Here is a 17,600-nt window from a genome sequence, read left to right on the forward strand (position 1 = left end):
CCCAGTCCAACACCGGCAACTCCAAATCATTCTTGTTATGCATAGTCTTAGGGAAGAATGATCATAATAAGATCAATTTTTTTTCATTAAGATGGTGAGTGAAGTAGATGAATCCAAAACTAGGGTCCTAACTCGACATAAAGGGAACTATAAAGGTCTGAGGTACAAATTGGAAGGACGGAATCTTACTGAAGGAGTTGATAATGGATAGGCAGTGGTTCATATTTAGAGTCAAGAGTGTGGTGCTGGAAAAGCATAGCAGGTAAGGCAGCATTGGAGGAGCAGGGGAATCGACGTTTCGGGCAAGAGCCCTTCATCAGAACTGACACTTGTGAGCTGAGGTGGCGGAGAGATAAATAGGAGGGGAGTGGAGCAGTCCTCACTTTCTCATATTTAGAGAAACTGTGCATGAATGGTTCACACTTGTCAGGCTCAAAGATTAAAGAAGAAAAGGTGTCTCGACCATGGCATACAAAAGAAAGTAGGGATTGCATTAGATCTGAAATGTCTGATCAGTTAAGTGTTTGAGGTTAAGATTTATAAAATGTATAAATCTTAATCTGTTATTTTTCTTTTGATTCATCTATAATAGTGAGTAGGGGAGGGTACTTCTTTTAATGTTTTTCTGAGATCTGTTTCTTGATTGAATTGTAATATACAAGATAGGTATTAACTTATCTCAGAGCCGTGTCTTGAGCAGGAAGGCTGTGCTAACACTGGGTTTTTGAGCAAAGTGTTTGTCTTTAGGTATTTTCTGGGTCTGTTGATTGTTACAGGGGCAAAGATGGCTTTTAGTAGAATGAAGTGCTCTTCCTGGCAGATATGGGGGAGCGCAGTTTGAGGCAATGAGGAATTTACAGCAGCCAGGGGGTGTGACATATGGCAATTTCAGGAAGGTAGAAAAACTGCTGATACAATCAGATAGATGGGTCACCTCCAAGTAAGCAGGTAGTGCAGGAGTCTCCTGTGATTATCCCCATCTCAAACAAGTCTGCTGTTTTGGCTATTGTAGAGGGTGATGCCCTCTCAGGGTAATATAGCACTGATAGCCAGTTTCTGGTACTGAGACTGGCTGTAATATAATGAGGAGTACATCAGGTTCTAAGTGACCAGTTGTGATAGGGGTCTCTCTAGTCAGGGGCACAGACAGACGTTTCTGCAGCTGTGGGCAAGATATTAGAATGGTGTGTTACCCAGGGTCAAGGAGCAGATGGAGAATATTCTCAAAGGGAGGAGTGACGGGCAGAAGGTAATTATACACATTAGTACCAACGACATAGATAGAGAAAGGGACGAGGTTCTGCAGAGAGAATATAGGGAATTAGGCAGGTGGTTAAAAAGTGGGTTCTTGAGGCTAGGAATATCTGGATTACTCCCAGTGCCATGTGCTAGGGAGAGTAGGGGATAGAGAGATGAACGGGTGGCTAAGGAGCTGGTGTAAAGGGTAAGGATTCACATTTTTGCACCATTGGGATCTCTTCTTGGGTAGAGTTGATTTATATAAGAAGAAAGGATCGCACCTGAACTGGAAGGTGACCAATATTCTGGCAGAGAGTTTTGTTAGTGTTACTCAGGAGGCTTTAAACTAGTCTGTCAGGATGTGGGACCCAAAGAGATGGTGGGAAAAGAAATAAGTCTGAGGATGGTACAGTAATTAAGGGTAATAAGTTAAATAGTAAAGGCAGGTAAGAACACGACAGAGAACAAGGTAGAACTGATCAGTGAAACTGCATTTATTTCACTGCATGAGGCCTGACAGGTAAAACAAATGAACTTAGAGCGTGGTTGGGAATATGGGACTGGGATATCATAGCGATTACAGAAGCATGGCTCAGGGAGAGGCAGGACTGGCTGTTTAATGTTCCAGGATAGAGATTTCTTTAAGAAGGATAGAAAGAGGAGCCAGAGAGGAGGGGGAGTGGCATTTTTGATTACAGATAACGCAATGCCTGATGACACAAAACCAAGTGGGTTTGTGAGGAGAATTCAAGGTGGCTCCAAGGTGATTTAGACAGGTTGAACGAGTGGGCAAATACATGGCAGAAGCAGTACAGTGTGGCTAAATGTGAAGTTATACATTTCAGTGTGAAAACAGGAAGACAGGGTGTTATTTAACTGGGCAAGTGTGAACGTATGGAGGGAACCTGGCAGTCGTTGTGCACCAGTCAATGAAATCGGGCAGGTGTACCAAACAATGAGGAAGGAATATGGTTTATTAGCCATCATAGCAAGAGGATTTAAATTCAGAAGTAGGAATGCCGTACAGCAGATATACAGGGCCTTCGTGAGACCATACCTGATGTATTGCATGTAATTTTGGCATCACTACCGAAAAAGAATATACTTGGCATACAGGGAGTGCAGCAGAACGTCATTAGGCTGATACTGAGAATGGTAGGGTTGTCCTATGAGGACAGTTTGGTTTTTCTGAGCCTGTATTCACTAGAGTTTCTAAGAATCAGAAGGAATCTGATTGAAACCTTTAAACTTCAGGGAGGATGTTTCCCATAGCTGGGGAGTCTAGAATCAGGAGGCACAGAGTCAGGATACGATGTAGGCCATTTAGCACTGAGATAAGGAAAAACAGCTTCACTCAAAGGATAGTGACCATTTGGAATTCTCTACCACAGAGGCTATGGAGGCCAAGACACAGAATGTATTCAAGAGGGAGATAGATCCATTTTTAGATTGTAAAGGTGTGCAACGAGAAAGTGGGAATATCGCATTGAGACAGAGAATAAGCCATGATCTAATTGAATAGCTGAGCAGGCAGGAAGGGCTGAATGGCCTACTGTTGCTCCTAGGTTTTATGTTTCTTTTAAAACGAAGTGGATGCTTGAGCCATTCATGTGGATTATTGGAAAGTTGGAAATGTGTTCACTGGACAAAGATTTGGTAATAAAATTCAATCTTAATTGAAAACACTGCAAATAGAATATTTCAGACGAACAGAATCGAGGTAATGGCAATAATCCTACGTCACACATCAGCAGTTCCTCAAACAATCAAGTCTTATACAAAGCATTTAACGAAACCTGATTTGTGAAGAAAAAGCTGTTTGATACACCATGGAAGAAATAAGAACATTTTGTCCCAAATGGAGTACTTGATCAAACTTGATGTTGAATTTATTTGGAAACATGACAAGAATAAAGAATAGTTTCAGAATGATTTTATTCATAGTTTTCCCCATATCAAGGGAAACCAGTTGATCTAATGGCTTAAGCCTTCTGATGACACTTCCATTTGAATTTAATTATTCCATCCAATGTGTGGCATCTCTGTCCCAAGCTCTACATAAGGTCCGTCTGCTGATTGATGTCAGTTTTGATCTCATCTATGACAGTCTGTGACTGAGAGGCAAAGGTTTCTCAGCATTTTTTTCATGGACTTTTAAACTTGGGAATATAAATTTGAGGTTACAGGAAGGATTGCTACATCCTTGATTGTACTGCCTATTTTCAACCCTTGCTCTTCAGCTTCCTCATTGTCATCAGATCACAAACACCTGTTGTGCACTAATCCAAGGGAAATGCAAAAGGACGTATCAGTTCAATCGGCTCACTGTGAGCAAATGGACAACAGTTAATCATGGCGATTATCAGGTGGTTCTCTGTGATGAATCATTGATTGCTTTCTGAGACAACAACAAGGTAGGTCAAGTGCTGTGCCACTTTGTGTCTGTACTTGATGCTCTTGTTAGGTGGTGACAGTAGCCTACTGTGTTCTTGCTTTTCTTCTGGTGAATCTTCAGATCGGCTGACCTTAAGAGTTAGCTGTCAAGAGAATCGTTGAACGGCTGGACTGTGGATCACCACCAATGGTGCATGTGACTGACTGTGAGCGGGTACAGGAGCCAACCTGTGTGCAACTGTTTCTTCAGGTTTCTGCTCCCTCATTGGAAGCTCTTTCCTATGGTTTTCGCTTCAGTTGTGGGTCAGTGCGGCCTGAGTGCCTCAGGAAGACCCCGACGTAAACAGAGCTGGCAGCCATCTCTTCTCTTTCCAGCACTGATTGAGCCTGAGAAGAGTGGAGGGATCCTGGATTGGACAAAGGAATGGTGGGCATCCATCGTGGATTACGAGGAGATCATCAGGCTGAGGGAACAAGGATAAGGCTGGCTGATTTTGAATGTCACCGTACGTGTGCTGGTCGAAATGTAGGGATCATCATTGAGTCAGGATCTGTGCTGGGGTTTGGGGGAAGGAGTGCGTAAAGACTAGAGCAACAAAAAATAACCAATTGTAATTTGGAGAATAAATAATCCCATTCAAAAAAAACCCTGGTCAGGTCAGATCTGTCGTGCGGAAATTTTCTGAATAACTCATTGTTGATTAAATCACACAAGGCTTTCAAATCATTAATATACATTTAGAAGCTTCAGTAGTGTTCGCAAATCATTACTCAAAGAGATTTAATTGATTCCTGCTGCAGGCAGAAGTAGTAGATAACTATGAGCAAGAATGATGTTAGCTTGCTAAGATGTCGCCAGTAGTTGCTTAAACCATCCGATGGAACATTAATGTATCAAAGGAGCGGAGGAGCTGTCTTGGCTCAGAAAGCAATTTTCCCATTACAGGTACATATTCAAATGGCACACTCCAACCCTATTCCCACAATCCTGACTTCAGAGGTATTTCCAAGATAAAAACGAATGCTGTAGAGTTAAAGTGGTGTGTGCAAAAGGGGGAAGGGTAAAGGTGATATAAACTAACCGTCAAAACAATACTTCGTCACTAAGTACAGAACTGGAGAAATAGGTCAGTTTACGGAATCCCATGATCCTGGTCAATTTGCTTTTTCAATATAGACCAGTCCAGCACAGGATTGGGACCTCTGTCCACGATGTTGTACTGAACATGACCCCCAAATTAAACTAATCCCTTCTGCCTGCCCTTGGTCCATATCCCGCTATTCCTTGAACATTCATATAAAAGTCTCTTAAATGTCCCTCTTATATCTACCGCCACCACCAGCCCTGGCAGTGCATTCCAGAGTCCTACCACACTCTATGTAAAAAATCCCTACCCCTCACATCTCCTTTGAATGTGCCCCCTCTCAGCTTAAATGCGTGCCCCATAGCATTAGACATTTCAACTCTGGGAAAAAGATTCTGTTTGTCAACCATATCTGTGCATCCCATAAGTTTATAGACTTCTATCAAATCTCCCCTCAGCATCCACTGACCTAGAGTCATAGAGATGTACAGCACAGAAACAGACCCTTCAATCCATGCCAACCAGATATCCCAACCCAATCTAGTCCCACCTGCCAGCACCCGGCCCATATCCCTCCAAACCCTTCCTATTCATATACCCATCCAAATACCTCTTAAATGTTGCAATTGTACCAGCCTCCACCACATCCTCTGGCAACTCATTCCATACACGTACCACCCTCTGTGTGAAAAGTTGCCCCTTAGGTCTCTTTTATATCTTTCCCCTCTCACCCTAAACCTATGCCCTCTAGTTCTGACGAGACCAGAATTCCACGCAACATTCCAACAGTGGCCTGACCAATGTCCTGTACAGCTGCAACATGACCTTTCAACTCCTGTACTCAATACACTGACCAATAAAAGAAAGCATACCAAACGCCGCCTTCACTATCCTATCTACCTGCGACTCCACTTTCAAGGAGCTATGAACCTGCACTCCAAGGTCTCTTTGTTCAGCAACACTCCCTAGGACTTTACCATTAAGTGTATAAGTCCTGCTAGGATTTGCTTTCCCAAAATGCAGCAATTCGCATTTATCTGAATTAAACTCCATCTGCCACTTCTTAGCTCATTGGCCCATCTGGTCAAGATCCTGTTGTAATCTGAGGTATCCCTCTTTGCAGTCCACTACACCTACCTGAGTTTTTCTAGTCTCTCCTTATAGCTCATACTCTTTAATCCAGGCAGCATCCTGGTAAACCTCTTCTGCACCCTCTCCATCCTTTCATTATTTAACACTGCTCCAAATTGTTGATTGAATTTCATTCATTTTAATACATGTTTAGAAAAAAGGTATGGATACAATGTTTGAGTAAAAAAGGTTCAACTCAGAATCTAGGATTTCCTATCAGTCTGATTTTTGTTTTGGTTTGAATGGGAACAGCATTAAGAATGTGTTTTTTTCAACTAAGTCCGAGTTGTGAGAGTGTTTTTTGGAGGATTTCTACTGAGTGTGCGAGTTGCTTTACTGTCTAAATCTCATCAAGTCCACTTCGTTAATGACTTACCTCACCCCATGGAATCTCTGAATTCTGATTCTGACCCCATCTTACCACACACCATTCCCAGAAAAACTCGACACTCAATGGGTATCCACCGAAAGATCAGCATTCCCTGCGTTGATGCCATCTTTGAAAGGCAGCTGGGTACCCAGACGGATATTGGCATGCTGAAGCTACCCTGCTCACTTGACAGGGACCGCGAGTTACTGGCCAAAGGGCGATGGTGCAAAGGCAAGCAGTTCTCTACCCAGAAGATGTCATGCCACCAGACGTTAGCAGCCTGGTGTGAAGTCATTACCCAGGTCTGTACTGTCTCCTCAGACCCTGGAGGATTGGACAGCAGTGTGTGCTCGAAGAAGCTCAAAGGCCATCCCTGCTGAGCCAGGGTACATGCCACAATCTTCTCTCTGCTGCCTCACACCAACTTCAGCCGCATCCCACCAAGGCTCATGCTGTGCAACTTTCACTATTACCTTCATCTCTCAGTCTCAGTCTCCTCTCTGAACCTCCCACAGTAGCAATCCCCTCTGTGCACCTTCCTCATGCCCTCAGAATACATCCGCCTACATTTTCCTACTTGCATCAGGACTAAGAGCCTTACCACTGACTTTCACCTGTGCCAAATTTTGGGATCTTCAGCTCATACGATGAGAGATCCCTGGCCCTTGCTCACCTTCCTCTCCATTTGAGATGTCCATACCAAGTATGGTCATATATTGAACCAGCCTTGAAACCAGGATGCTCCTGACCATGGGCAAACCCTCTCTTCGAATGGCCCCCTTCCCACCCTTGCTTTACTGTATCCTCCCCTTGCAGTGCTCATCTCCCTTTACCCCAGCCTGCAGTGCCATTCCCAAAAAAAATGCGCACAGTTTCTTTCCCCCTGAAGCAGACACCTTTGCTACCCCTCCTAGCAAATTCCTTTTCCACTGAGTTTCTGTAGATGGACCTGATGGGGCTGACTGGTTAAGTGGCCTCAGTAGATAACTGTTGACAAGATGTGGCCACACTCCTGGCTGGTGGCTGTAATTTGTAATTTCTCAAATGCATCAGCTCTATGCCCCCCCCCCCATTTATCTCTCTACCCCTCGGCTCACAGCCTCATTCCTGATGAAGGGCCCTTGCCCAAAACATTGATTCTCCTGCTCCTTGGATGCCGACTGACCTGCTGTGCTTTTCCAAAACCACACTCGCGACTCTGATCTCTAATATCTTGCAGTCCTCATTTTCTCTCAGAAATTAGGCCATTCAACCCACCAAGTCTGCTTCACCATTCAATCATGGCCGACGGTTTCTCAACCCCATTCTCCTGCTTTCTGTCTTGATCCCCTTGACAATCAAGAACTTTTCTATCTCCATCTTAAGTACACTCAATGGCTTGGCCTCCACAGCCTTCTGTGGTAGTAAATTCTATAGATTCACCACTCTCTAGCTAAAGTAGTTTTTCCTTATCTCTGTTTTAAAAGGTCTTTCCTTTACGCTAAGGCTGTGCCCTCACGTTCTAGTCTCTTCTATCAATGGAAACAACTTCCCAACCTCCAATCTGTCTAGGCCATTCATTGTTCTGTAGGTTTCAATTAGATCGCCCCCTCACCCTTCTAAACTCCATCGAGTATAGACCCAGGGTCCTCAAATGTTCCTCATGTGTTAAGCTTTTCATTCCTGGGACCATTCTCTGTGAACCTCCTCTGAACACACTCCAGGGGCAGTATATCCTTCCTGAGATCTGGGGCCCAAAACTGTGCACAATACTCCAAAAGTGGGCTGACCAAAGCCTTGTAGAGCCTCAGAAGTGTGTCTCTGCTTTTGTATTCAAGTCCTCTAAAAATAAATGCCATCATTGCATTTGCCTTCCTAACTACTGACTCAACCTGCAAGTTTACCTTGAGACAATCCTGGACTGGAACTCTCAAGTCTCTTTGCACTTCAGACTTCTGAATTTTCTCCCATCTCGAAAATAGTCCATGCCTACCAAAGTGCATGACCTCACACTTTCCCATGTTGTTTTCCATCTACCATTTTGCCCACTCTCCTAACCTGTCCAAATCCTTCTGCAGCCTCCCCATTTCCTCAATGCTACCTGTCCCTCTACCCATCTTCAAAAGCAATTAATGTTGGCTACATGGACTTCAGTAAAACCTTTGACAAGGTCCCTTATGACAGATGGGTACAAAAGGTGAAGTCACATCGTGTCAGTGATGAGCTGACAAGATGGATACAGAACTGGCTTCATCATTGGAGTCAGAGGGTGGCAGTGGAAGGCTGATTTTCAGATTGGAGAGTTGTGACTAGTGGTGTTCCACAGGGATCAGTGCTGGGACCTCTGCTGTTCATGATCAACATAAATGGTTTGGAGGAAAATGTAGATTGTCTATTTGGTATGTGTGTATGATACAAAGATTGGTGGAGTTGTGGATAGTGAGGAGGATTGTCAAAGGAAAAAACAGGATATAGATCAGTTGGAGGCATGGGCAGAAAAATGGCAGATGGAGTTTAATCCAGACAAATGTGAGATAATGTATTTTGGAAGGTCAAGTCCAGTTGGAATATATTACAGTGAATGGCAGAACTTTTAGGAATATTGATATGCAGAGGGTTCTGTGTGTGCAGCTTCACAGGTCACTGAAGGTGGCATTGCAGCTAGATAAGGTAGTAAAAAAGGCCTGTGGCATGCTTGCCTTCATTGGAAGGGATATTGAATATAAGGATAGTCAAGTTATGCTGCAGCTTTATAGAACTTTAGTTCGGCCACATTTGGAATAGTGCGTACGGTTCTGGTCACCACCCTACCAGAAGGATGTGGATGTTTTGGAGAGCGTACAGAAAAGGTTTACAGGATGTTGCCCGGTATGGGGGATTTTAGCCATGAAGAAAGGTTAGATAGACTGGGTTTGTTTTCACTGGAACGCAGGAGGTTGAGGAATAGCCTGATCGAAGATTATATGATTGTGATTGTCATGGATAGAGTGGAAAGTATGAGGCTTTTTCCCAGGGTGGAGGGGTCAATTACTAGGGGTCACAGGTTCAAGATGTGGTGAGGGTGTGGGGGGAAGTTTAAAAGAGATTTGTGAGGCAGGCTTTTCACACAAAGGGTGGTGAGTGCCTGGAACACACTGCGAAAGGAGGTGGTGGAAACAGACACAATAGCAGCGTTCAAGAAGAACCTGGATGAATACATGAATAGGAAGGGAATAGAGGAATATGGATCCAGTGAGTGAAGACAGTTTTAATATGGAAGGGCAAAATGTGTCAGTGCAGGCTTGGAGGGCCGAAGGGCCTGTTCCTGTGCTGTATTGTTGTTTGTTCTTAAAAATGCATTGGCAGCATGTTATAAGTATGTTCAGTGAGTGACCTCTGTGGTAAACAGATTGAAAAGAAACCAAATGGTCTTTGGAGCCAGGTTACGCTGTGGGATCTGATTTGTGCAATATTACTAGAAACTAAGATCTTAACAATACTATAGTTTCCAATCCGTGGTTGACACAGTGAATGCCATTGGCTGAAGTCTGGGGGAGACCAGAAGAACAATTGGCTGTGAATGGGGTAACGTGGACTAGAAAAGGGTTGAGCAACTTAAGTAGAATATCTTTGTTGGGGGCCAAGACCAGCCTGTGTCTTTGCAGTGTCACCATCTTGAACCATTCTCTGTTGAATGATAAAGAAAACTGTTCACAATCAATTCACACTGAGCCATTTTGACTTGGTTTTTGAATTCAAATTTAACTCATCTGACCCCTTTCTTTTTTCATTGTTAGGGCTACACAAGAAAAGGTCACAAGTGAGGAAAGTTATGAAAGGGCAGATCATGGTGACCTGCAAGGATTCAATTCTCTCCATCAGTACCTTCAGCTCCTCAGTGCTTTCTCGCAGCCAGCTAATCCCATGCCATCTCATAAGAGCAGAACTGACAAGGTTGGTATTGATTTTCATCTCTCTCTTTAAAAATGGTCACAACTGTGACAGTCACTGCCACATAAAACCATAAAATGCATGGCAATATATGACAGCAATAGCTCTTTTTTGATGACAAGAGTACAAGAGCTTGTGCATTCTACAACCCTCTTGGGAAGCAGATGTAGGATAATAAAAAGTTGGCAGCGAGTTTCTGTGTGGCCCAAGTTTGTCTCTTAATGCTGCATAGTCATGCCCTACACATCCATGTTCTTCCTCCCATTGTCTACCAAGTCACGATACCTGAGCAAATTGAGTTCAAGATTCTCTGATTTTCTGGAGCCTTTCCCCCCATTTAATTCACAATTTCCTCCAGTCAGTTTATCCCCACACTCTGCCCCTTCGACCCTCAGGATGTGACATTGGGTGTATTTCCCGTGGCCTGGAGCACAGGCGAGAGACCCAGGCCGGCTCTTTTTGGGAAGTCCCCACTGATGGACATCCCACCACCTCGAGGATGTACCTACCGTGTAGACTACACAGTGACAGGCAGGCTTACAGCTGGATCAGTCCCAGCCCTGGAGAGAGGAGTTGTTTGGCTTTCTCTCCCAGAACATAATTCTGCTTAAAAATAGGATCCGAGTGCACTATTGCGACCCCTAATTATGTCGAATCAAAGACACTAGGAGCAGGATTTGGCCATTTGACCCATCAAGCCTGCTGCACCATTCAGTGTTACCATGGCTGATCCTCCACCTCAATGCCATTTTCCTGCTTTTGTTCCCATATCCCTTGATCCCTTTAAAATCTAAAACCACAATCCACCTCCATCTTGACTATGTTCAGTGACTTGGCCTCCACAACCTTTTATGGTTGAGGAGTCCACCAGGCCATGACCCTACGAGGGCAGAAATGTTTCCTCGTCCCAGTCCTAAATGATCTACCCCCTTGTGAGACACTGTGACTGCTAGTTCTAAACATCACCCCCCCATCCCTGCAGCAGGAAAACATCCTGCATCTAGCCTGTCAGCCCTGTTAGAATTTTATGTGTTTCAGTCAGATCCCCTCTCAAACTCTAGTGAATGCAGCCCAAGTTGTCATCTTACAGCAATCCCCATTGAAATTTCACTGCACTCCCTCCATGGCGAGTGTATCCTTTCTTAAGTGGGGACACCAAAACAGCACAGCCCTCCAGGTATGGTCTCACCAAGGCCTAGTATGATCCAGTAAGACATCCTGGCTTATAGACACAGTTCCACTTAAAATGAAGGAAGATACACCATTTGCCTTCCATGGGACAGCATGGTGGCTCAGTGGTTAGCACTGCTGCCTCCCAGCGCCAGGGACCTGGGTTCAATTCCCACCTTGGGCAACACCGTGGGGCCTGTTTCCACACTGTAAGTAATCTAATCTAATCTAATCTAAAAACTGTCTGTGTGGAGTTTGCACGTTCTTCCCATATCTGCGTGGGTTTCCTTCGGGTGCTCCGGTTTCCTCCCACAGTCCAAAGATGTGCAGTTTAGGTGTATTGGCCATGCTAAATTGCCTGTAGTGTTAGGTGTAGGGAATGGGTCTTCGTGGGTTATTCTTTGGATGGTCAGTGTGGACCGTTGGGCTGAAGGGCCTGTTTCCACACTGAAGGGAATCTAATCCATAGTTTGCTGCACTTGCTTGACTACTTACGGTGACTGGTGTACAAGGGCGGCCAGCTCTCTTTGTATTTCCTCACTTTCTCAATGTCTCACCATTTCAATAGTACAGGTAAATCCATCAGCATCCAGGTCCATACCAAACATTAAATGGTTTATTTTACACCAGTGGGGAGTAGGTTGCTAGGCCCACCATGCATCTCTCCACCCCAGAAAAGGAAAACATAGATTTTGTATACTTTTACATCCTGGCTGGTTGCAATCCAGTCATCAACATGAATTAATTACATATGGATGCAATCAAGCTAATAATTAAGCATCATGCGGCTACATGAGCAGTTATGTGGACAGTACTACATCGTCTCAGGATGTTCGCCATTCCAACCATCCTCGGCCCTTCTCAATGAATCTCAGTGCTCAGAGTTTTCTTACCTCAACCATATCCCTCGCTTAGGAGAAAGTGAGGACTGCAGATGCTGGAGGTCAAAGTTGAGAGTATGATGCTGGAAAAGCACAGCAGGTCAGGCAGCAACCGAGGAGCAGGAGAATCGATGTTTCCAGCATGAGCCCTTCATCAGGAATGAGGCTTGTGGGCCAAGGGCAGTTTTTCTTATCTGCGATGTTTTGTGTTATGTTGCTGAAAATATTACTGATGAAATACTTAGCAGTTGTAGTAAAATCATGCGTATACTTAGGATGAAGAAGATTATGAGTACCACATATGCTTGGTCCAGTTCTTGTTGGATTCATTTGGATATCAAAGTTGAAACTTTATTGCTGGAACAGCACAGCAGGTCAGGCAGCATCCAGGGAACAGGAGATTCGACGTTTCGGGCACAGGCCCTTCTTCAGGAATGAGCAGAGAGTGTTCAGCAGGAGAAGATAAAAGGTAGGGAGGAGGGACTTGGAGGAGGGGCGTTGGAAATGTGATAGGTGGAAAGAGGTCAAGGTGAGGGTGATAGGTCGGAGTAGGGTGGAGGCGGAGAGGTCAAGAAGAAGACATTTCCAACTCCCCTCCTCCAAGTCCCTCCTCCCTACCTTTTATCTTCTCCTGCTGAACACTCTCTGCTCATTCCTGAAGAAGGGCCTGTGCCCGAAACGTCGAATCTCCTGTTCCCTGGATGCTGCCTGACCTGCTGTGCTGTTCCAGCAATAAAGTTTCAACTTTGATCTCCAGCATCTGCAGACCTCACTTTCTCCTTAAAGTGTTCAGTCACAGGATGGTGGAGTTGCTTTGTGCGTGTATCCCGGAGATGTTCTCTGAAGCGTTCTGTGGGTAGGCGCCTTGTTTCCCCAGTGTAGAGGAGACCACATTGGGAGCAACAAATACAGTAACTGACATGGGTGGAAGTACAGCTAAAACTCTGAAAGATATGGAAGGCTCCTTTGGGGCCTTGGACAGAGGTGAGGGGTGAGGTGTGGGCGCAGGTTTTGCAATTCCTGTGGTGGCAGAGGATGTGCCGGGAGGGGAGAGTGGGTTGGTGGGGAGTGTGGACCCAACAAGGGTGTGGTGGAGGGAATGGTCTTAATGGAACGCAGATAGGGTGGGGAAGGAAATATATCTCTAGTGATGTGGTCTGTTTGTAGGTGGCAGAAATGACAGAGGATGATGTGATGCATACGGAGGTTGGTTGGGTTGAAGGTGAGCACAAGGAGGGTTCTGTCCTTGTTGTGATTGGAGGGGTAGGGTTTGAGGGTGGAGGTGGTGCGGGAAGTGGATGAGATGCGCTGAAGGGCGTCGTGGACCACATGGAAGGGGAAATTACAGTCTTTGAAGATGGAGGCCATCTGATGTGTTCTGTGGTGGAACTGGTCCTTCTGGGAGCAGATGCAGCGGAGGCAGAGGAACTGGGAATAAGGGATAGTGTTCTTATTGGAGGTGTAGTCCAGGTAGCTGTGGGAGTCCACCTACAAACTGACCCCACCACCAGAGATATGACCCTCCCCACTACTACCTGCTTTCCTTAAAGACTGTTCCCTCCACGAATACCTGGTCAGGTCCACGCCCCCCACAACCCACCCTCTCCTCCTGGCACCTTCCCCTGCCACCTCAGGAATTGCGAAACCTGTGCCCACATGTCCCCCCTCATCTCCATCCAAGGCCACAAAGGAGCCTTCCACATCCATCGGAGTTTCACCTGCACTTCTACATGTCATTTACTGTATCTGTTACTCCCGATGCAATCTCCTTTACATTGTGGAGACAGGACACCTATCCGCAGAAGCACTTCAGAAGACATCTCCAGGACATCTGCACCAATTAACCCCACTGCCCCGTGGCCGAACATTTCAATACCCCCTCCCACTCTGCTGAGGACATGCAGGTCCTGGGCCTCCTCCATCGTCACTCAATGTGGATTTCACCAGTTTCCTCATTTCCTCTCCCCCCCACCTTACCCCAGTTCCAGCCTTCCAGCTCAGCACCGCCGTCATGATCTGTCTCATCTGTCCATCTTCCTTCCCACCCTATCCACTCCACCCTCCTCCCTGACCTATCACCTTTACCCCCACCTCCATCCACCTACTGCAGTCTCAGCTACCTTCTCCCAGCCCCAGCCCTCTCCCATTTATCTCTCCACCCCCCGAGGCTCCCAGCCTCATTCCTGATGAAGGGCTTTTGCCCAAAACGTCAATTTTCCTGCTCCTCAGATACTTCCTGACCTGCTGTGCTTTTCCAGCCCACACTCTCTCCTCGCAATCAGTTTTTCAGTTCAGTTGTCTGCATGTCAGTGAGAGGCTTCTGCTCAGTAAGCATCATCTTTTCCAGCTGCAGTAACTGGATTTCCTCAGAAATGAGGTCACCTTAGTCAACTCCCACAAATCCAGTGGTACTCCATTGTATGGAATAGGTTGCCAGAGGAAGTGGTGGAGGGCTGGTACAATTATAATGTTTAAAAGGCATCTGGATGGATATATGAATAGGAAGGGTTTAGAAGGATATGGGGTAAAAACAATGATTGCAGATGCTGGAAACCAGATTCTGGATTAGTGGTGCTGGAAGAGCACAGCAGTTCAGGCAGCATCCAAGGAGCTTTGAAATATGGGCCAAGTGCAGGCAAATGGGACTAGATTAGGTTGGTATATCTGTTGGCACGGACGAGTTGGACCGAAGGATCTGTTTCCGTGCTGTACAGCTACACGTCTCTAGGTGGCGATATGTAGTAGCCTCGACCATGGCCTTGGTGGGCATACAGTGTCGGTTTACAATATTGATATCTGAACTTCAGCAGCTATGAGGAGAAATTATATAAATTGGGCCTGCTTTCTCTGGAGTTTAAACAAACTGATTTGAGATTCTAGAACTAGTGATCCTAGTCTGAGAATTAAGACCATTCAGGTGACACTTTAGGAAGTACTTCTACACACAGAGGTTGTGTGCAACTCTCATCCACAAATAGCAGTGGATGCCAGATCAATTGTTAAATTTAGATCTGAGGTAGTTGACTTTTGCTAAGCAAAGTTATTACTGGGTAACGGGCAAAGGCAGATATAAGGATTTAGGCCTCTGATCAGCCATGATCTCATTGAATGGCAGAATGGCACAGGGGGCTGAATGGCCTCCTCCCATTCTTTTGTTCCTACGCATTCTAGCAACGCCACTAACAACAGCACAAGATTCTGCCCTGAATTAACTGTTGGTTACAAGGCCCCCTTGTCAGATGCCCATCATCAGACTTCATTTAATATGTACCTTTCTTCCAAAACTAATTTGTTGCACTAACTCTGTCCTTGTCTTCAAAGTCTTCTATCAGTTTATCTTCCCATGATGAGACAGATCGGAGATGCTTCTTCCCACTTCAAGCATTCTCCTTACTGCTGTTTTAGTTTGGCTGATCACTGCTCTGCATTGGTTGGATTCTGAGCTTTGTTTCTACAAATCTCATAGGTCCCTTTTGTTTCTCTGTTATCTATTTTAACACCACTAAGTGTTGCCTGTCTATGTCCTGTTTCTATGTGCAAGGTTTCCTGAGTCACTGCAATTTTCAGTTGAACCTTTTTATTCATATGGACATTTGATGAGTCTTCACAAAATTAATGCCATTAGAATAGTTCATTTATGTATAGAACTCTCATCTCTTCAACATGCCCAACAGGGTTTCAGATACAATGAAAAGGTTTGTATTGCAAATGCAGTTGTTTTGTAGGTAGGCACAGCAGCTCTTAGCATTTGCCTGCACTTGTGTTTTGGTTTTTGCCACTGTTTACCTATTATTTACTATCTATGCTACTTAACTCTGTGATCTGCCTGTATTGCTCGCAAGACAAAACTTTTCACTGTACCTCGGTACACGTGACAATAAATTCAATTCAATTCAATTTTGAATGCAACAATGTCTGAACAATGAATGCAAGTCAAATGGCCTCATTAATTGCTTCTGGTTTGAAGGAGTAATGTTGTCTATGATTCCAGTTTTCTCTTTAAAATGATGTGGAAATGCCGGTGTTGGACTGGGGCATACAAAGTTAAAAATCACACACTAGGTTATAGTTCAGCAGGTTTAATTGGAAGCACACGAGTTTTCGGAGCGCCGCTCCTTCATCAGGTGATTAAACCTGTTGGACTATAACCCTGGTGTTGTGTGATTTTTAACTTGCTCTTTGAATAAACATGCAGCATCTAAAACCATTCTATATGCTCAGCATCTCCATCAAACATTGCCATCTTTCCCTCAGTGCTGCACTGAATTTGCAGTAAATGGCTTTTGCCCGAAATGTCGATTTTACTGCTCCTCGGATGCTGTGTTTTTCCAGCACCACTCTAATCTAGACTCTGGTTTCCAGCATCTGCAGTCATTGTTTTTACCCAGTAAAGACTAAAATCCTCGAGTGGAGCTTGAACCCAGAGATTTCTGAGGCAAAAACTGAGCCAAATTATTATTATATCTAAGCTTGTGAGGGTAGTGTCAAGGTGGCTGTATCACTGTATGCTGGCCAGGCATTTCTTCTAGCAACGGTGGAAATGACTAACATCACAGGAAGACTTTGAAGACAAGGACAGAGTTGGTGCAACAAATTAGTTTTGGAAGAAAGATACATATTAAATGAAGGAAAGAATGGTTTTATGCGTGGGAAATCATGTCTCACCAACTTGATTGAGTTTTTTGAAGAAGTAACAAAGAGGATTGGTGAGGGCAGAGCAGTAGATGTGATCTATTTGGACTTCAGTAAGACGTTTGACAAGGTTACCCATGGGAGACTGATTAGCAAGGTTAGATCTCATGGAATAAAGGGAGAACTAGCCATTTGGATACAGAACTGGCTCAAGGGTAGAAGACAGAGGGTGGTGGTGGAGGGTTGTTTTTCAGACTGGAGGCCTGTGACCAGTGGAGTGCCACAAGGATCGGTGCTGGGTCCTCGACTTGTTGTCATTTACATAAATGATTTGGATGCGAGCATAAGAGGTACCGTTGGTAAGTTTGCAGATGACACCAAAATTGGAGGTGTGGTGGACAGCGAAGAGGGTTACCTCCAATTTCAACAGGATCTTGACCAGATGGGCCAATGGGCTGAGAAGTGACAAATGGAGTTTAATTCAGATAAATGCGAGTTGCAGCATTTTGGGAAAGCAAATCTTAGCAGAACTTATACACTTAATGGTAAGGTGCTAGGGAGTGTTGCTGAACAAAGAGACCTTGGAGTGCAGGTTCTTAGCTCCTTGAAAGTGGAGTAGCAGGTAGATAGGATAGTGAAGAAGGCATTTGGTATGCTTTCCTTTATTGGTCAGAGTATTGAGGAGTTGGGAGGTCAAGTTGCAGCTGTACAGGACCTGGTTAGGCCACTATTGGAATATTGCGTGCAATTCTGGTCTCCTTCCTATCGGAAAGATGTTGTGAAACTTGA

The 17,600-nt window shown here is 44.9% G+C and overlaps 1 protein-coding gene across 2 annotated transcripts in view; it reads left to right on the forward strand.

Annotated features, from left to right (window-relative positions):
* The window catches only part of ptprn2 (protein tyrosine phosphatase receptor type N2), a 944,464-nt gene that overhangs the window by 306,241 nt on the left and 620,623 nt on the right, over window positions 1-17,600 (forward strand). For both annotated transcript variants that reach the window (XM_043690699.1, XM_043690698.1), the window contains exon 5: window positions 9,975-10,131. In XM_043690699.1, the coding sequence (XP_043546634.1) occupies window positions 9,975-10,131 (157 nt within the window). The remainder of the gene's footprint in view (window positions 1-9,974; window positions 10,132-17,600) is intronic.

The sequence above is a fragment of the Chiloscyllium plagiosum genome, chromosome 5, assembly GCF_004010195.1.
Source record: "Chiloscyllium plagiosum isolate BGI_BamShark_2017 chromosome 5, ASM401019v2, whole genome shotgun sequence".
Classification (NCBI taxonomy): domain Eukaryota; kingdom Metazoa; phylum Chordata; class Chondrichthyes; order Orectolobiformes; family Hemiscylliidae; genus Chiloscyllium; species Chiloscyllium plagiosum.